This window comes from Lampris incognitus, chromosome 2, assembly GCF_029633865.1.
Source record: "Lampris incognitus isolate fLamInc1 chromosome 2, fLamInc1.hap2, whole genome shotgun sequence".
NCBI classification, from domain to species: domain Eukaryota; kingdom Metazoa; phylum Chordata; class Actinopteri; order Lampriformes; family Lampridae; genus Lampris; species Lampris incognitus.
Genome location: NC_079212.1, coordinates 103,204,877 through 103,226,264, shown reverse-complemented (window position 1 = coordinate 103,226,264; position 21,388 = coordinate 103,204,877). Strand labels below are relative to the sequence as shown.

At 41.2% G+C, this 21,388-nt stretch overlaps 1 protein-coding gene across 1 annotated transcript in view; it reads right to left on the bottom strand.

Annotated features, from left to right (window-relative positions):
* Positions 1 to 21,388, bottom strand: part of LOC130107176 (serine/threonine-protein kinase 4-like) — a 46,108-nt gene that overhangs the window by 11,736 nt on the left and 12,984 nt on the right. Inside the window, exons 6-10 of the mRNA XM_056273631.1 lie at positions 20,672 to 20,839; positions 19,555 to 19,692; positions 18,398 to 18,526; positions 17,895 to 18,105; positions 8,394 to 8,545 (exon numbers count right to left, since the gene is read on the bottom strand). Coding sequence (XP_056129606.1) covers positions 8,394 to 8,545; positions 17,895 to 18,105; positions 18,398 to 18,526; positions 19,555 to 19,692; positions 20,672 to 20,839 — 798 coding nt within the window. The remainder of the gene's footprint in view (positions 1 to 8,393; positions 8,546 to 17,894; positions 18,106 to 18,397; positions 18,527 to 19,554; positions 19,693 to 20,671; positions 20,840 to 21,388) is intronic.

Sequence of the window (21,388 nt, the reverse complement as noted above, 5' to 3'; positions counted from 1 at the left end):
CTCTTTGGCCTTCCTCTTTTCCTCTTGCTTGGCAGCTCCATATTCAGTATCCTTCTCCCAATATACCCAGCATCTCTCCTCCACACATGTCCAAGCCATCTCAATCTTGCCTCTCTTGCTCTGTCTCCAAACCGTCCAACCTGAGCGGTCCCTCTAATATAATCGTTCCTAATCCTGTCCTTCTTCGTTACTCCCAGTGAAAATCTTAGCATCTTCAACTCTGCCACCTCCAGCTCCGCCTCCTGTCTTTTCGTCAGTGCCACTGTCTCCAAACCATATAACATAGCTGGTCTCACAACCATCTTGTAAACCTTCCCTTTAACTCTTGCTGGTACCCTTCTGTTGCAAACCACTCCTGACACTCTTCTCCACCCACTCCACCCTGCCTGCACTCTCTTCTTCACCTATCTACTGCATTCCCCGTTACTTTGGACAGTTGACCCCAAGTATTTAAACTCAAATGCCTTTGTCACCTCCACTCCTTGCATCCTGACCATTCCACTGTCCTCCCTTTCATTCACGCATAGGTATTCCGTCTTGCTCCTACTGACTTTCATTCCTCTTCTCTCCAGTGCATACCTCCACCTCTCCAGGCTCTCCTCAACCTGCACCCTACTCTCGCTACAGATCACAATGTCACCCGCGAACATCATCGTCCATGGAGACTCCTGCCCAGGTTGACGGACTCACTCATTTTTATATATATATATATATATATATATATATATATATATATATATATATATACAGGGCTGCTTGAAAGTTTGTGAACCCTCCAGACATGGTCACTGTTTTTGTAAAAAACATTAAAATAAGCTTATTACACATACATCCAAATCCCAATTTGTAAAGCACACCTTCCAAATAATGGACACACACACAAAAAGAGATATATTTTCATTATTTAATTCAACAAAGGTGGTTTATTTCACAAAAACTGAAAATTTAACATGTGCAAAAGTATGTGAACCCTTGTATTAGTAGCTTGTGGCTCCTCCTTTTGCAGCCATTACTTCAACCAAACGTCTTCTGTAACCACTAACCAGTCTCTCGCATCCGCTTATGGGGATTTTTGCCCAATCCTCCTTGCAGAACTCAGCCAGTTGAGAGAGGTTGGAGGGACATCTGGTATGTACCAACTTCTTCAGGTCTCGCCACAACATTTCAATTGGATTAAGGTCCGGACTTTGACTGGGCCAATCCAGAGTATGAATCCTCTTTCTCTGAAGCCATTCCTTTGTAGTTTTGCTGGAATGCTTTGGGCCATTGTCTTGTTGAATACTCCATTTTCGTCCCAGCTTCAACTCCCTGACTGATGGCAGGAGATTCTGGTCAAGAATTTGTTGATATGCTGGAGAATTCATGGTTCCTTGGATAATATGGAGTCGTCCAGGTCCAGAAGCAGAAAAGCAGCCCCAGACCTTCACATTTCCACCATCATGCTTCACTGTTGGGAGGAGGTTCTTTTCTTCATATGCAGTGTTGGCTTTTCTCCAAACATGTTGGTTTTGATTGTGACCAAATAATTCTATCTTGGACTCGTCTGTCCAGAGAATGGACTTCCAGAAGGCCTCTGGTTTGTCCAAGTGCTCTCTGGCAAAGTTGAAACGGGCAGCTTTGTTCTTTTTTGAGAGCAGAGGCTTCCTTCTAGCAACCCTCCCATGAATGTCATGGCTATTCAATTTCCGTCTGATTGCAGACGCATGCACATTTGTCCCAGATGCTACCAGAGAGGTCTGCAACTCTCTAGAGGTGATGTGTGGGTTGGCCTTTACCTGATTTATTATTTTTCTGGTGCTTCTGGGTGATATTTTTGATGGGCGTCCACTTCTAGGCAGAGTTGCTGTCATGTTGAAGTCCCTACATTTGTAAATTATTTGTCTTACAGTGGATGGATGGAGCTGGAATCTTTTGGAGATGGTCTTATAGCCCTCCCCAGACTGATGGGCTGTCACTACCTTCTTCTTCATGTCCTCGGATATCTCCTTTGCTCTCGGCATTGTTGATTTGTACGGGACCACAGTGGTTTGGTTGGTTTCCTCTGTCTTTTAATTAGTGCAGGCCAAACCCTTTTCCCCAGGATGTCTCATTTCATTGGTCTGCTTAAATGATTAATTAAGCACCCAAATGTGTTTCACCTCAGTCTGTTACCTGCTTGACTTAACCAATGCAGCTGGGGGGGTTCACTTACTTTGCACATATATTAATTCCATGTTTCATGTAGTTTTTGGGCTACTTAAACAAGTCCCACTAAACAAGTACATGCAATTGATAAACATATATCTGACATTTCATACATAAAAACTGGTGATGATAAAATAAGAAAATCATGGTAAAACAACAGAAACATCTAAACTGCTCAAGGGGTTCACATACTTTCAAGCAGCACTGTATAGTATACACTCACTGGCCACTTTATTAGGTACACCTTGCTAGTACCGGGTTGGACCCCCTTTTGCCTTCAGAACTGCCTTAATCCTTCGTGGCATAGATTCAACAAGATACTGGAAACATTCCTCAGAGAGTTTGGTCCATATTGACATGATAGCATCACGCAGTTGCTGCAGATTTGTCGGCTGCACATCCATGATGCGAATCTCCCGGTCCACCACATCCCAAAGGTGCTCTATTGGATTGAGATCTGGTGACTGTGGAGGCCATTTGAGTACAGTGAACTCATTGTCATGTTCAAGAAACCAGTCTGAGATGATTCGAGCTTTATGACATGGCACATTATCCTGCTGGAAGTAGCCATCAGAAGATGGGAACACTGTGGTCATAAAGGGATGGACATGGTCAGCAACAATACTCAGGTAGGCTGTGGCGTTGACACGATGCTCAATTGGTACTAAGCGGCCCAAAGTGTGCCAAGAAAATATCCCCCACACCATTACACCACCACCACCAGCCTGAACCGTTGATACAAGGCAGGATGGATCCATGCTTTCATGTTGTTGACGCCAAATTCTGACCCTACCATCCGAATGTCGCAGCAGAAATCGAGACTCATCAGACCAGGCAACGTTTTTTCCAATCTTCTATTGCCCAATTTTGGTGAGCCTGTGCGAATTGTAGCCTCAGTTTCCTGTTCTTAGCTGACAGGAGTGGCACCTGGTGTGGTCTTCTGCTGCTGTAGCCCATCTGCCTCAAGGTTCGACGTGTTGTGCGTTCAGAGATGCTCTTCTGCATACCTCGGTTGTAATGAGTGGTTATTTGAGTTACTGTTGCCTCTCTGTCAGCTCGAACCAGTCTGGCCATTCTCCTCTGACCTCTGGCATCAACAAGGCATTTTCACCCACAGAACTGCCGCTCACTGGATATTTTCTCTTTTTCAGACCATTCTCTGTAAACCCTAGAGATGGTTGTGCGTGAAAATCCCAGTAGATCAGCAGTTTCTGAAATACCCAGACCAGCCCGTCTGGCACCAACAACCATGCCACGTTCAAAGTCACTTAAATCACCTTTCTTCCCCATTCTGATGCTCGGTTTGAACTGCAGCAGATCGTCTTGACCATGTCTACATGCCTAAATGCATTGAGTTGCTGCCATGTGATTGGCTGATTAGAAATTTGCGTTAACGAGCAGTTGGACAGGTGTGCCTAATAAAGTGGCCGGTGAGTGTATATACACACATATATAGTATATATATATATATATATATTTTATATATATAATCCCTTTCTTGCGCTTTTACTTTAGCACTGGTTTTGCTCTTAGATGCTTGTTTAGAGAGAAGATGCACTTATGACCTCTGATGACTAGTAGTTCTCCTGATTTCCTATGTTAAATGATGCACTTATTGTAAGTCGCTTTGGATAAAAGCATCGCCTAAATGACTGTAATGTAATGCTACGCAGTTATAAAATGGGAAGATGGGGAAATAGGAACTTGAAGATGGATTTTAAAGTCCAACTGAAATTAAAATGCAAAAGCTTTGTTACAACAATATGGATGTGCTCTGTACACAAACAATATGGATCTGCTCTGTCCTTTGCAGGTCTTCCTTTGGGGAAAAACAAATCATAACCCTAAAGGAAAAAAAAATACAGCCCATTTTTTTTTCACAAGGGTGCCACCTATCTCAGCCTCCAACTACATACATTAATTATAGTCCATCACCACATTTTAATTTGAGGACCGGTTCCCCCCCCTCCAAGGTCAGCCCCTCAGAACAGGTTCAGTAGCCTACACCAGTGTTTCTCAACCGGGGGTCCGCGGACCCCTAGTGGTCCGTGGTGTAATTGCAAGGGGTCCGTGAAAATAAAATATCTTTAAAAAAAAGATCCTATGACATTTATAGAAATAGGATTCTTTTACTCAAATGTTACTGAGACCTTTATCTACCTAAACTATAGAGGGTAACAGGACTTTTTTCTCTAATTACATCTGTTTCACAAGTGTAATTTATTGTATTTTAATAAGAGATCTCGCTCCCGTTTGCATTGTTAAAAGTTACTGCATAAAAATTCTGTTGTTACATATATCTGAAAGTTACTGAATACATATTCTGTTTTGTTACATATATCTGAAAGTTACTGCATAAGAATTCTGTTTTGTTAACTATATCTAAGTTACAACTGAAAGCTCTTATTTTTGCCCCAAAGAGTGAATAAATGCTATAATGCAATTTAAAATGCAGTTTCTACTGTTTCTATCAAATTGCAACCCCCCTCCCCCAAGATCAGGTGGAGGGGTCCTCAGGGTAGATCAAAAAATACGCAGGGGGTCCAGGACCCCAAAAAGGTTGAGAACCACTGGCCTACACAACACAACCTGTGGTGTGTGTGTGTGTGTGTGTGTGTGTGTGTGTGTGTGTGTGTGTACTGCACCAACTTCAGCTAGCCTGCACTCTGGATAAGCTTTCATGTGATGCAAGGTCCAACAGGGAATAGGTGAGGATTTTAGGGAAGCATGACATGTCAGAATTTATGGTGCAGATTTGTTGCCACCACTTTGCTCCATTATTGCTTTATCAACTAGGCGCAGAAACAACATGGCTTCTGTTCTTGGCTTATTTTGAAGCCTGGAGATATACCAAGTACATGAATGTGTGTTTTTGTACCTGATGTTAATCCTCACGCATCAAAAGGTCTGGATCAAAGACCATGTTGGCGATTTGTAATATTGTTTAGCGAGGTTAATACTTCTGACACTAATGTAGCGAAATCGGGGGGGGGGTACTCCCCACCTGCCGCCCAATGACTGCTGGGATAGGCTCCAGCATACCCGCAACCCTGACAGTAGGATAAGTGGTTCGGATAATGGATGGAGATTAATACTAATGGCTTTTGTAAATAACTAGCCACAATGTCTAGCTAGCACTAGCTTGTGCAGCCCGGTCGTATTCATCAACTGGGGCAAGAAATACAGCGCCTTCAGTTCGCAGCTGCTGTTGAAGCCAGGGGATATGCCTACATATGCTGATACTGCACACAAGTATGGTTTTTGAACATGTTTCTGATTAATATCACCATAAGCACCGACTAAAATTGAAAGTTTTGGGTGCGGTCGCCATCTGAGCAGCATACAAACTTATCAGCACATCTGACAACCAGTCCTTCTAGATGCTGGTGTAATTTGACAGTTTGCCATGTTAAGTGCCAGGTAACAAGTTTTAGATAATAAAAGCGTGCTATTTATTACCTTGTAACACTGTTCGTAGCTGTATGATGAGGGAAGTTGACAGCGAGCCTGTCACTCAAAACTTATCATAGGAACATCCCCTCAGCGGCATTATGTCTAGATGCCATTTTCAGCATACATCTCTAAAGATATGCTAAACCTTGATTTAGAAAAAAGAAAAAAATCACAATAACTTAAATAACACTGATTTACTTTTCTTTTCTTTTTTTAAACACAAAGTGAGGAGATTTCAAATTTTGTTGAAAGTTTATTAGGACCTACCCCAGAGACAACTAAGAAAAAAAAAACATGATAAATAGGTACATACAAAAAAATTAAACCTAAAATAAATCAATTTGTTTTGGAAAAAGGGCATTTAATCAAAAGGATGAACTAAATATATATAAAAAAATCATTTGCATAACACAAGCTGGTGGTAACTCAAACAGCTTTTTCAACATGTTCCAATTAAACCGAAAATACACAGCTTCCTGGTTTACTGAAGACTGAAGACATCACAGGCATACAAAAATAGTCCACTAACAGATCTATAATAAGACTACTTACTGATCACCTTCACACAGTCAGCACGAAACTGTCAACAACCTGCTACGAAGACATATAACAAATGACAGACATTCATCCTCCAGCCTCTTATTGCAAAGTCTAATGGGCACACATTCCCAAAGGGGGCGAGGTAAAATAAAACTGACTTGCCTCAACTTGGAGCAAACCAAACCTCAAGGGTGATGTAATGTCGATTGTTGCTAGGTCCTGCCACCCTTTACTTCACCAGTCAATATGTTGAATGTTGTATAAATTGATACTTCTGTATTCAACCAATTCATCCATCCATTATCCAAACCGCTTATCCTACTCAGGGTCGCGGGGATGCTGGAGCCTATCCCAGCAGTCATTGGGTGGCAGGCAGGGAGACACCCTGGACAGGCTGCCAGTCCATCATAGGGCCGACACACACACAGATTCACACCTAGGGATAATTTAGAACGGCTGATTCACCTGACCTTCATTTCTTTGGACTGTGGGAGGAAACCAGAGCACCCGGAGGATACCCACGCAGACATGGGGAGAACATGCAAACTCCACACAGAGGATGACCCTGGATGACCCCCAAGGTTGGACTACCCAAGGGCTCGAACCCAGGACCTTCTTGCTGTGGGGCGACCGCGATAACCACTGCACCACCGTGCTGCTCAACCAATTCAGAAAAATGTATTGTAGTTTTCTTGTGTGAGTTAATCTTAACAGGTGTGGGCGATGACTTTGTAACTTCAACTCGGCTGACTGGTTGTCATGAATAAAAAAATACTCCCTAAGCAGATGCCTTAGAAAAATAAGGTAATAACCAACTGTAATATCTATTGTTAAATGTTAATGCATTACTGGAAAGGTTTTTGATGATTCTGCCTCTTTTTTGTGGTGGAAGCTGAAGGACCGCTTCTAAAATGGACCCTCATAAAAGAATCACTTCAGAGGAGTGCTGAATAAAATGCAAAGTAACTGAAATTAATCTTCACTAATATCTATCAAAAGTCCTGTCTGCCTTGGTAGTGGCAGCAAGCTCAGTAATGGCTCCCCACCCTAGATGCAAATGTGAAGTGTTATTGAGTGATGTGGGTCCATGCCTCACACTTAAAGTAATGGTGGGGCTTCCCATTGGCCAACTTATTTGTATCTGTCTGGCAGCAATGAGAAATTTACCCTTTAACCCCTTTAAGGATAAAATTCTGTATACAAGTGTGTGAATGTGCATAACATCTGCATAACATGATGCAGAATCTGTGTCACAGCAATACGTACTACATCCCTTGCTTGATGTCAATATAAGGACAATTGCTGTGTGTGTGTGTGTGTGTGTGTGTGTGTGTGTGTGTGTGTGTGAGAAAGAGAGAGAGACAGTGAGAGAGAGAGAAAGACACACACACACATACACACACGGCTCATACTGAATGTCAGCATCTACGAAAAACCAGGGTCACAAGGCAGTAAAGTCTCCCTCTCCATAACTGTAAAACTTCAAACACAGACAGACAGACAGACACACAAACACACACTCACTTATGCATTAGTAAAAACAAAGACATACACATCCTGTCTACATCACTACACGCTTCGGACAGATGAGCTCACACACACTTAACGTTTTCCCACAGGGGCAGACTTTCCCAGTTTGATGACAATGCATATGTGCGCACCGAGTTCCTCTTCGCAGCTTTAATGGACCACTGCTGCACCATGAATGAAAAGAATTGTATAAAAAGTTTTTCTCTACCTGTTTTCTCTATCAGGAGAGGCAACAAAGGGTTGTGTGGTTGACTGACAGACACAAGTTGTGTGCCACAAAAAAAAAAAGGTGGTATTGTCCCCCAGTTGCAACAAAATGGACGATGGTGTTTTTCATGTAGGGCAGATACAGGCTAGAGGATCTCTACGATCAATACTGCTATAATGTCTGATGTGTCTGAAGCACAATGAATCTAATAATGAGGCACGCATCAGCAGGAATACTTTGGCAGTAATTGGTTCAGTACGAGTCTGCTAACTGGTTAGATGGCATAATGTCAAAGTTTTGTCCATTGAAAAAAAATGTGAAAAGCTGCCTTGTTAAAAGGTAGTTGCTAATTAATATCTAAACACAAAAAGACACTGATTCTACTGCTTATGTTGTGTGAAGATTTGTCACAAATGTAAAGGAACACTCACACTCACAGTGGCAGTCACAGACACGGACCTCTCGTCTATTAACTTACCACTTCCAGGTCTCCTTCAGCAGGGTGTTTGCGGTTATCTGCCTTGTTCTCTCCCCCGCTAATGCCATCGTTCCGATTGTTGGCCTCCTTCTCCTTTTGCTCAAAGTACTCGAGGAAAGAGGGCTTGGCTGGCTGCATCGTCTCATCTCTCCCTGAACACACATTCACAATGCCCGAGTGAGTGCAAGATATACAACAGACAGCAGCCATGAATTTCACTTGACAGACACAATAATACAATATTATAAAGAAATGATTCCAGCATTGGTAATGTGAGTAGATGTAGACACATGCTGTACATCTTTGAAAAGTTCAATTTGTAGATAGAAATAAGTCTTCGGATCATTAAACTCAAAACCCTGGTTAGTTTTGCCTGTTTGTTACTTACTGACTCTAAATAAACCTATTAAAGCCCCAAAAACACATGTAAAACACATTTTGCTTTCTCAAACACTCATTTAAAAAAGAAAAATGTCTTTGCTCTGATATTGAGTGGAAAGAGAAAGCCAGAAAGATGAAGGAATAGTTTAGTTGCAGGAGGACGACACAATGTTCTGCTCGGTTCTGGCTCGCCGTGTCAGCACAAATCTCCCCAAATGAAGGCTCCCTGAACAATACACACAACCCCTGCCAGCAACAGAGGTTCTGTTCTGAAAATCACCTTGCACTCTGAGCACAAGGTAATTTTTTTTTTTTTTAATAAACCTGAAACTGTGCGTATAAACAGCCGTATACTTGTTTTGGAGGCCATTTTAATGCGTACATGCCTTTGTACATTTGAGCCCAGCAGTAGTTTGGCATCCAGTGTTGTCTAATCTTCCTCGGCAGAAAAAAAAAAAAGTAACACATTTTCAAAATTAACACCATCATTTGCTTTTATACTTATTTTCATAATTAACCATATTCCTTAATAAACTGTTATGGTCATACTTAAAAAAAAACCCCACACACAGAAAGTGGTTTTTCAAGAACCATGGCCACATTGGCAAAGCTTTTCCAGAATAATGTGATGATTCATGCCAGTTAACTTTATTTTCATGATTAAAAAAAAAAAAACTTTATATGGGTTGTTTTTCTTGTTCATTATTAACAACATTTGTAATGATGGCTTAGCTCATTTACATAATTTACAACACCATTCACAAAGTCTGACCACTCTATTTGGCCTGGTCCGCAGAGATCACAGTACCACAATTCTTTCTAGTAGATGTCTTCACTTCACCAAATGGCGGTCCACTTAGTTAAATCAAAGTGTTAATCAAGCAAGCTAATGTAGTCACTTGAGTATTGGTATTCTGGAAAATATCAATACTCAGAAATGGACAGCTTGGTGGTTTACAATAATGGTCCATAATGGATTCACATGGCAAAAATTATAGCTTTTCATCACCCATGTTGCCATGCCTCTCCTCAACAAAAAACAACTCATTCATATTCATCGACCATGCACCTACAAAGAATCAAGAGTGGCAATTACATCTTCTGAGTAATGATTTTCCTCTATAAATTTAATGAATTACATTTAGGAAGAAATATAAATGTGCAAATAGTTTGCTGCTATGTGTAGCCTGCTTTTATTCGCATTTCACTTTATTTGGATAGTGATTAAATGTGAAAGCTGGCAGATTTTGAGTACAAAAAAAGTAATCAAATAAAGCTCAGTGATTAAACTACAAATTCGTGACAGAAAGATGCAAAAGAACAATAACAAGACTAGTAAAATCCATAAAATGAAAAAAGGACAATCAAAATGAATTAGAACAGCTTTAATGAGGGGGAAAAAATCCCAAGGGAGGTGATTTTCAACTGACAGTATGTGTAAAGGCAGAGAGAACAAGACATGTTATGGGAGAAGCAAGTGTGTGTGTGTGTGTGTGTGTGTGTGTGTGTGTGTGTGTGTGTGTGTATATATCTTTTTGTGTCATACAAGTGCTCGTCTGGATCCCCAATTCTTCCCAAGTGAGTCATTGAGCAGAGCCAACCAGCCAGGTCTAAGCATCTATTTAGTTCAGTATTTGATCCATGGCTTTAGTAATCTAATGTGATGACGGCTGTACTGCCTTCTGGAAAAAGATCCCCTGTGGAGAACAATCTTAGTAGACTCACATAAGACCATGCAGACTGTCCATGGTATCCTTATCAGTGATGAGGTCCCTACCCAGTGCTCATGCACCCTGAATTACATTCACCTGTTGCATCAAGTCAAAAATTGTCTGGTTAGATGGCTACAATACCTGCCAGAACAGAAAACCAGCACTACTGGGGGTCCATGTGGACCAGAGTTGGGAACCACTCTTGTTTCCATTTAACAATTCACACGCTTTCCTTCCTGTAGTTCTTCTTTAATCAACAAAGGCAATTTAATCTAAGAGGTTCTCCTGACAGGCAAATAATTAATAGTGGCTTTGTTTATTCTCAGTTGCTGATGCCAGGTGCCTCAGCACTTACTTATCCTGCCAAGTGCATCAACCTTGACAAAGTCAATGTTTAGGGAAACCCAAATACAGCTCTCCCAATATGGATTCTATCTGAACACGATCAAAGGGGGATCAGACTCAAAAATCCTTGATCTGTAGTCTCTCCCACTGTAGTTCATAGCCTGTTACACGATAGGTAGCTTCAGCCAAGCAAATGGATACGTCAAATGCAGTATCTAACCAAACTGATGGTTAACTGTTAACACAACAGTTAGTCGTGAATTGCTTGATCTGCAGACTTTTTTCTCTTACTAACCACATGTTGCCAATCTATCTTGTTCCCTACTGTGTTTCACTGACAATGTATGTATACTACTCTGAAGAAAATTCCTATAGTCACTACACACGCTAGCTATAACAACCTTGAAGACATTGTTTTATCATGGCCAAGAAGGCACTCTGCAATATTACTGCTACACTTTTTGAGTGAAGGGTGTGCATGCTCATTCATGCATGTTCATGCACTCATGCACCCAAGAACTTGAGAACTCCCTGCCTTCTGACAGAGGAGCGTTACTCCATTCCTCTTTGACTTACTTTGTCTTGTTGGACTCAAGTAAGTGTTGAACCAGTATCTGAAGTGAATCAGAGATTCTTTCTTAAAAGGTAAACTTGGCCATTTAACTTTATCTCCCTATTTAGGTCCTCAGTAATGCTCACTATAGTATGCACCATTTTTGTCTACTTACTCTGTCACTGGGGAGTGCTATGGATAGGTCAAACATTTACCTGCCAATGATGTTATCAGCGGGATTTCAATCTAATGAAAAGCACAAGTCCTTTCTCTTCCTCAATTCTCAGCGATGTCTCCAGGAGGAGGGGACAAGGCACAGTAGGCAGGAGTCCTTTTCAGCCAATCAGGAAAGTTCTTGCAAACAGCGTCACCTTTGGGCTCTACTTGCTGTCAATCGGTTTGCATGTTCACGAGGCTCTGAGGCAGAAGTGTGGGGATGGATTCTTTTGCAGTATATTTTCAAGATGCTGCTAGCTCTTGCTAACTTTTGCCTATGATTGCTTATCCCCACTAACAGGAGAAGATATTTCATGAGAGCTTAACAGAATCTTCTGTACACCTAAGCATGTGGAGTACATTGCAGATGAACTATTTGAAATGGAGTGACAGGACAAGAGGGGCGGGTGTCAAATCTCAGACCTAATCACAATGACTTCTGGGTATTGTAGGAACAGCTGAATAGTCAAAACTTGAATGTAAGCTGAAAAACGGCATTTTCTCAGCCAGTATTGAGTGTATCTGATTTTTTTCTTCTATAAATTCAGGCAACATTCAAGATTGAAATAACATCCATAATAATGATGACAAAAACTAATTAATTAATTCATTCATCTTTTGCCGCTTCTCCGGGGTAGGGTCGCGGTGGCAGCAAGCTAAGTAGGGCACTCCAGACGTCCCTCTCCCCAGCAATGCCCTCCAGCTCTTCCTGGGGTATCCCAAGGCATTCCCAGGCCAGATTGGACATGTAGTCTCTCCAGTGAGTTCTGGGTCTACCCCAGGGTCTCCTCCCAGTTGGTCGTGCCCGGTAAACCTCCAAAGGAAGGTGCCCAGGAGGCATCCTAATCAAACGCCTGAATCACCTCAACTGGCTTCTTTCGACTCGAAGGAGCAGCAGTTCTACTCTGAGTTCCCTCCGGATGTCCGAGCTCCTCACCCTTTAATATAAAAAAGGATTGATTTTGTACTTCACGCATCCTTCTATGTTACCAGCCCTCGAACAGTAGCCTGTCAGTCTGAACAGAATACTGCTTTTAAAACTTGAATTTTGAGATCAAAGTTTTAGCACGAGCATACAAATGATTAGGGAAACCAATAAGATGAGTTAAATCCCCACAACTGCCAAGAGGCATCCTGTGAAGGCATTTTCAAGGTGAGGACTGAACCCCTGCTCATATCATTGCATGCCATCCTGGGTAAGAAGATCTGTTGAATCCAATGTATCTAATGTATTAAAAATGGTAAAGGTAAACTTTTTTTCTGAAACCAGATTTGCCTGAATAACGACTCTGTTTAGAGAAGGTAATTTAAAGATGAACTTGATATTAAACCTGCACTGCGGAAGTTTTGTGTCCCCCCTCTGGCAGTGAGAATAATTACTTCTCTTCTTTCAGCACTCTCCAACAAGAAAAAGTTACACCAATGGTTATCCATGTTTGTCCTCGCTGTCGATCAATTTATTTATTTATTTATTTTTACTTTAATCCTTCCTCTGAACACGGAGTTTCTTTTTTCTCTGGAGCATCAGAAACTTGGATGCTATTTAGGTTTTGCCTCCATAGCTTCCAAGCCCAGAAGCTTTCTGGCAGAAAGCCCTGAAGGCAAGCCAATTAGAGGCATGCAAACACTTTCATCACACGGAAGTTCGGCTCTGGCAAAGCCATCATTGCTAGTTGACGAAAAAAGCATCACTACGAATCACTTCCGATGCGCCAGCGCGAGAATGTTGCCACAGACACCAGATTATCACAGACAACATTAATTTATATGTAAAAGTCCCACATTCTAGCTTTAAATGAATGCACAAATGTGTGTCATAGTGAAATGGACAACAAAACAGACATCAGAAGGAAGCATCTCTTATAAGGCAAATATAAGCGTTCAACTCAACATGAGAAAACGTTCCAAGGGAAATAGGGGTAGATTGTGTATTATAGAGTGTAGAGGTGAGAAAGATGTCCTTTCTAATTAAATGTTGAGTAAAGAAAGGGGCTGTGTGAAGGAGGGGAGAGTGGAGGGTGAGCGATGGACTGACCAAGTGAGACAAAGAGACAGAGTGGTGGGAGACAGTGTGCGAAGTAACTGGTAGGAGAGGCTAGAATGTCTTACCCCCAAACTTCTCCGATAAACAGTGCAGATGTTTCTATTGTGTAGATGTGTGTTTTTTGTGTACCACTTGGGACTCAAGCTTTCATTCAGTGGTGAGTGCATGTTGGGGAGAGAAGGAGGTGGTCCTATGAGTACACCACAGCTGAGGGTGCCCATCTGTAGAACATGTACCACTATTAAAGAAACACATAAATAATTCACCTTGCCTTACTGGAGTAAAAACACACTGATATAAACACTATGGAAACAGATGGTGAGTTGAATGACAGTGTGTGTTATGTGAGCATTTGGAGAGGCGTTGGAAAAACTGGTAGCCCCCGGTGAAGATGGAACCCGCTGACCATCTAAGTGGCTTCCACTACCCACTGAGCTTCACAGGGAAGGCAGAGCCTCACTCATGGCAGTTTACAAAGAGACCACATGCATTTTAATTTTAGACCATTAAAAGCTACAGCCAAGGTCAAACTAAGGTGCACAGGACCATGATAGAAGATAAAAATTAATATTTGAAAAGATAATTCCAAAAACATTCAAACTCAGCACACCCTGCAATCATATAAATCTTTTTAACTAGGGCCGCTGCTCATACAGTAATAAGTGAATATCAATTTAATGTCTGCAATTAATGCAAATTGAACATTGAGGAAGGCATAAGCTAAATGTAGAAGCGCAACTGCTGACTTAATTGTTCAAAGAGCCAAAACACATTGTGATGTGACACAGATAAAGTTCTCAATCTGAATAATTCATCAACATAATGGTTCACTCTAAATCCATTTAAACCAATAAGGATTAAATCTGGTTTGCAACCTTTTTGAGTCGGAGTTGGTGTGTGTGTCTGTAGGAGAGGGAGACATGCAGAAATGCACTGACGGTGCGAGAAAGACAGAAAATTGTGGATAACACCAAGGGTCCAACTGCTGCATCCCTCTGTATATTCAGTGTGCGTCTGTGTATGTCTGCATGTATTTTTGTGATGTGTGCTTGTCTGACAAAGAGAGAGCATGTAGATAAGTGTCTGTGATTGAAAAAAGGTAAGCGAGCAAATAAGATGTCTTATTTTTTGACAATGACAGATGCATATTGTGTGAAAGAGATGAATATGGTGAGAAACAGAGAGACACAGACAGACTAATGCTCCTATTATAGTGTGTGTGTCCAAATGAGGGTGGTGGCTTATCAGTTTAAATGAAAAGGCTTTTGATTATCTAGCACCATTAGTAAGCATCAATCTCCAATCTAATATCATATCCTAGTCTTTAGGATCCCTCCTGCATTGAACTATTAGCTCAGGACACACACACATCCTCAAAATATGCAATAAAAATGTGCTCAAACGGACACTGACAAATCCACTTCAACAAAAGGAAATAAATACACATACGCTGAGCTGAGGGAGACTGGATTGCTAATGTAATTATAAAGTCTAAGTGTTAATGTGGTTTTAACGGCTGCAGTAAAGATCTATACTAATACAATAGCAACCATTAGGTAGGAGACTGTGTGTGTGTGTGTGACTAGGATAAATATATGTTTCCAAAGTAAGGGGAACTGTTTTTGTGTTTAAGTTCGTGACATGAATGTGTGGCTGCGTTTATTTATATGTATGCATTTTCAAATACACATCTGTATGTTTTCAGTTTTTGTGTGTGCTCCCAGTGAATCTTTCTTTGTTAAGGTTAATGTACCATGAGTGTGTTAGAAAGAGTGGGAGTGAATGTGAGAAGTGACCACAATTTTCTGTGTGTGTAGGTATACAGAGTTTGCGTTATATTGGCTTATGTGTTAGATCTTATGTCTCATGTGTATTCACAGTGTGTATGTGTATTCTAATTGGCTGTATTAATCAGAAAGAGGTGTTGGTATTTAGAAACAAGGGCTTAGAACTTTTCCCTTGCTCATTATTGTGCGGTTTTACCCCCATTAAAACAGTCCTCTGTCCATTCTAGCTGAGCACTGCAGGAAACTACCACCCATCATCGCAGGGTGGGTAATTACCACCGGAAAAAAAAAGATAAAAGTTTTGCCCGTGTCTGCTGGTGCTATGATCACACGCTATCCATAAAGCATTTCTGCTGCTTGCAAACAAAGTGCAGGGTTCTACAGAGGTTTTCCCGTGGCTGCGATGAACTGAAATGAAGCTCCCTGGACGTGGGCGTTGATACTCGTTTTTTATCAACTTTAGTTGCGAGTTTGAGTCACAATATGTTTTCATCATAAAAATGTAACAGCGCTGGTGTAATTCAGTGCAGAGGTGGAGTAAACCCAGGGTGAGCAACACATGCACTCACAACCAAGTGAATCTGTTCAACCAGCCACTATGGGAGGTGACCAGCTACTTCCTCAAATCAAACTCATTCTAAAACTCATCCTGTGGCTGTGTAAATAGTGTACATGACAGGTGAATTGTCAGCCAATAGGCCCTGCGGCTGGTGGACTAAAAATATATTATTATTATTCCTTTCCTGAAACATTTTTGTAAATAGAAGAACTGAGAAAGAGGAAATTTTCAGGCGAATCACGACACTGGGATATTGAAAATTGTACAACTGTATAAATGCACATACAGCAAATTAAATAGTTACAAGCAATAATTTAGTGTTAATTTAGTGAAAACTGTGGTTGATAATGGTGTACATGTTTATGTAAGAAATGCTACAAATATTCTATTATAATAAAAAACAGGCTACGCTTACAGTGCTGTTATGATTATGAAACAAAGCTTAATTTCTATTGGAAGTAAATAGACTAGAAGGCAGGCTCTGAGAAGAGAGGAACCCTGTAAAGTCCTGGTGTCTACGGGAATCCACCACAGACAAGCCCCACAACTCCTTTTGAGTCCGTTTTAATGAGAAACACTATGATTGGTGTGCAGCAGCATACAGGCTCTGGTCTGGGTGTGCTTTATGCAGCAGATTAGTGTGCACAGAGCAGCACACACAAAAGCTCAAAATACAAACAAAGATACAAATCCACGGAGAATGACTATGGACCCTGGTGTATGTAAATACAAACTATAGACATGTAAAAAAAAAAGAGAAAAAAAAGGCATCTTACGGGAAAACAGAATTCACCAACTACTGACCACCCACAGTCATAAATAACAGACACCCATAGGGATGAGTTTAAAGGACTGATACTTCTATGGTAACAGTACCAAAGTGGGAGCTACCCACCAGATCAATAACGTCTGTACTAACAGTGGTTCTTATCAGTGCCAAGGTTTCCATAAAGCTGCGTAAGATTTTTTTCCACAGCACGTGATACAATCAGTCATGAGAGGTCATGGATTTTAGAGCAAAGGGCTGATATGCTGATTTTTCTACAAAAATAAAATAAAAATGAAAGCCTGTGTCAACCAATAATTGCAATGCCTCAAAACTCTTAGTTACTGGACATCTTCAACTACATTATTCCGTATGCTGCTGTTATGCATGTTATGTTGATGTCTGGTTGTTACCAAGGATAGACAGTATTTGCCAATTACCAGCAATATTTTTTTTTAAATTTTTACACAATGAAAAAAAAAAAACTTCAGCGGTATCGTCAAGCACCAATATCAATAAGAGGTACTGATCCATCCATCCATCCATTATCCGAACCGCTTATCCGGCTCTCAGGGTCGCGGGGATGCTGGAGCCTATCCCAGCAGTCATTGGGATCTTGCTCCAAATATCAATAAATTCCTAAGGATACCCAACCCTGCACACCAAGTTCACAGGGAGGACCAAAGTCAGGGCAATGTTGTGATTATGTGACTGTGCCCTCTAGTGGCATTTAAAGAAACAGAATAAACAACTAAACGACACTTAAATCTCTATCAATTTGGAACCTCATTCTTCTAACCTACTAAGAGAACCAAGAAATGGCAGCCCCTTCCAAGCATCTCTCACCTGAGCTGACGTGTATGGTTCGCAGCCACTCTCAAACTAACAACTAACAAACACATACTTTTCAACTTTGTGTATGTGCAAAGACCGCTTTTCTTTTCATATTCCCAGTGTCCTCTTCATTCCTTTAGCCATCAGTCAGCAGCCAAATGCTGTTCCAAGCATTGTCTCAGAGTGTGAGTGTGCGCACATTGGTTTGTGTGTGAATGGATCTTTATTTGATGATACACAAATTATTTTGTTAAGAGAGTGTTATGGAAGCAGGGAATGTGTGAAGTGTTTGAGTGTGGCTCACTTTTCATTGTGCCAGCCTCTTCCTCATCCTCTTCATCAGAGTTGATGACCATGGTGCCAAGCTGCGACACCATGGTTCCAGTGTCTTCGTGTTCAATCATGGTGTGTGCTGTGCTACTTAATGACCCTGCGGGAGAACCCACGGCCCGGATGGTCCCAGAGTCACCAGTCGCTGAGCGAACCATGGTGCTCTGATCGACCTCATCCTCATCCTGAAACACACAAAGGTAAATTAGTTCGACTGGGGAAGGACATTTTTTTTAACCATTGATGACTGACATTGTTTGTCTGGTAGACTGTCTGACCAGTATGTGCAAATAAGTTGGAAGTGGAGATTATGAAATTTTACAACCAGGCTACAAGCAGAAATGTGAGGAATCCATACTGTGTTATTTGTGTATTTGTGTGATAAATTTACTCTCTGTCTGTCTCCTCCTGTCTCTGCAGTTTAACATTGTGCATATATATGCATGCTTGTGCTTAACAGTTAGCTTGTATGTGTACCGAATTGTCATCATCCTCTGCATCTTGTTCCCTTTGCTCTGCCTCTTCCTGTCTCTTCAGTTTGATCTCCATGGCATCTGTGACCAAGACTTTGATGGAGCTGGGCTTGGCTGACCTGATAAATGGGTGCTGATGAAAGAGAAAAAGAAAAAAGTGAAAATATGTATGTGTGTGTGTGTGTGTGTGTGTGTGTGTGTGTGTGTGTGTGTGTGTGTGTGTGTGTGTGTGTGTGTGTGTGTGTGTGTGTGTGTAACTGTATGTGTAAGTGTGTGGTGGGGCCAAGTCAATTTGGGTCTAATCTTTTTCACCTCTTGCCTTAATGTCATCTTGTGTGGAGTTTAGCTTATCAAAAGGTCATACCACACCAAAGGGTGTAGTTGAAGCATTTACATTAGGAAATATACTAAACAGTGTGTCTTATAGAGGTGACTGATTTTGGGTCTCAGCTGCCCTGACAGGCACCTGGAAAAGAACAACTCTATGTCTTGTCTGGCCCAGATCATTTCACCTTCTGAAGACTCAAAAACAAACCCTTAAAAACCCCAACAAGTTTGGGAATTTTTTTGGGGTCAGAAATTACATAAAGTCATCAGTTGGAGAGATAATGAAAAAAAGCCTAAAGCACAAAAGCACATCCTCTTTACTATGAGTAAAATGGACTTTATTCCATTATTCAAATAACTGACTTTGCTGCCAATTTGTTTATCAGCTGTTTTAACGAGTATTAAGTTCATGTAACTAGCATGCAGACTTTTAGCTAGCTCAGTATTTCATACCAACCTTAAGTTACAAGATACAGGTAATTATTATGTCATCAACACAACGCATGACATTTTAAAGATTTCTTCCCGAATTCAATGCAATGAAGAGGCATCAACCACATTCATTGTGTTTTGACTGCAATAGCTTTCTCTAGCTCACCAACACACTTCTAGTGCGTAAATTCTTGTTTTTGAAAGATAAGCACAGACAGGAAACTGCAAGCTCGGGAATTATCTTTGTACATCCCATCACCAGAAGATGAAACTGAAATTAAAATGTACTTGCCCAGCTGCTAATTTAGCTGAACCTATTTGGGAGGTTGAATTTTCACTAACAAAATAGACCGAACTTAAACTAAACAATTATAGCACTAGTATGATACGCAGTAGCGGTACCTGCAGTAACTGTGTCGCTGTGGCTCTGTTTTCAGGGTTCTTGACCAAACACTGACTCACAAATTCTTGGAATGATGAGGACCACAGCTTTGGGGTCCGGAATGTTGGGGGAGGGTTGGTGGGGATCATGAAAATGGCCTAGGCACGCACGCACGCACGCATGCAAACACACACACACACACACACACACACACACACACACACACACACACACACACACACACACAATTAAAAATTTGGATTAAAAAAAACATGACAAATATGTACACAGTGGGCATTGAAATGCTTAGCTGCACAATTAAAGAAAACATTTTATTACCACTATTTGACATATTATGTACTGTGATTGATCACAAAGTTCAGTTTTGATAATTTGAGAAAAGAAATTATTGTACAGCTATGTTTGGAAATTTGTGTCAATTACATTTAATATTTTCAATTTCAGTGGCTCTTCCAAGTTTCATTTGTCATACAAATTTTATTTGATTTTTTTGCATAAAATAATAATGAGCTTTGCAACAATTATATACTACCACTCATGCGGCCCTAAAATGCATATTGATTTTCGTGAACGCAAGATTCGCACTAGAGGGAATCATTGAATGCACAAACACCACCCTCCACTCATCCTGTTTTGCTCCATGGAGCATGTCTGCATACAACTGGCTGCCTTCCTCAGGTCTGTCAAAACACTCATATAAACACAAACTCACACGTGTGTGTGCACGCGCGCACACACACACACACACACACACACACACACACACACACACACACACACACACACACACACAGTTTCATCACATTTTATGCACATTGTGTCTACATATGGGGACAGCTCTTATGCACACACTCACTCTCTCTCTCTCTCTCTCTCTCTCTCTCTCTCTCTCTCTCTCTCTCTCTCTCTCTCTCTCTCTCTCTCTCTCTCTCTCTCTCTCTCTCTCTCTCTCTCTCTCTCTCTCTCTCTCTCTCTCTCTCTCTCTCTCTCTCTCTCTCTCTCTCTCTCTCTCTCTCTCTCTCTCTCTCTCTCTCTCTCTCTCTCTCTCTCTCTCTCTCTCTCTCTCTCTCTCTCTCTCTCTCTCTCTCTTCACATAACCACACACATAAGTCTCACCCTCATCGGGTGTATGTCTGCATAGGGTGGTTTCCCCTCAGCCATCTCTATTGCCGTTATTCCCAGAGACCATATGTCAGCAACACAGTTGTAGCCAATCTCTTGTATGACCTCTGGGGCCATCCAGAATGGTGTGCCGATCACGGTGTTACGCTTCGCCATGGTGTCCTGCAGAGTAATGGGGGGGGGGGGTATTGAGAGGAAGGAAGGAAGAGAGTACCAGTGATATGAAGAAACAGAAAGTACAACCAATATTACATTATATAACACGGGAATATTCTGGAATATTCATGAAGCTGTCTTGTATGTATAAGCTGCATGCCTGAGTTGCAAACCTGCGACCACTTGCATTTCAGTTTTTCCCTTCAGCTTCTCATTTAAACATGTCTAAAAAAATCCTGCTTTGAACATAATGCTATTTTTCTGCTCATTGCTATTAGACTCTATAGCCAACAATATTAGTACATTTAATTCACTGTATCTAAGGTAATAATGCTCTACTAGTATGCAGGCTATTTTTGTAATGGGTTTTCTGAAGTTAAAGTAGGTATCATTAATTTCTTCAACTGTTCATTTTTATACTGCAAATTCCACTGTTCAATTTAAAATTGGTGTGATCCAGAACGTGCAGAAAGCATGGAAAGCGCTCACATGCAAGTCACAATTTCCGACTGTCACAGATTTTAGCTTTGTATCTTAGCACCTATTGCTTTCTCT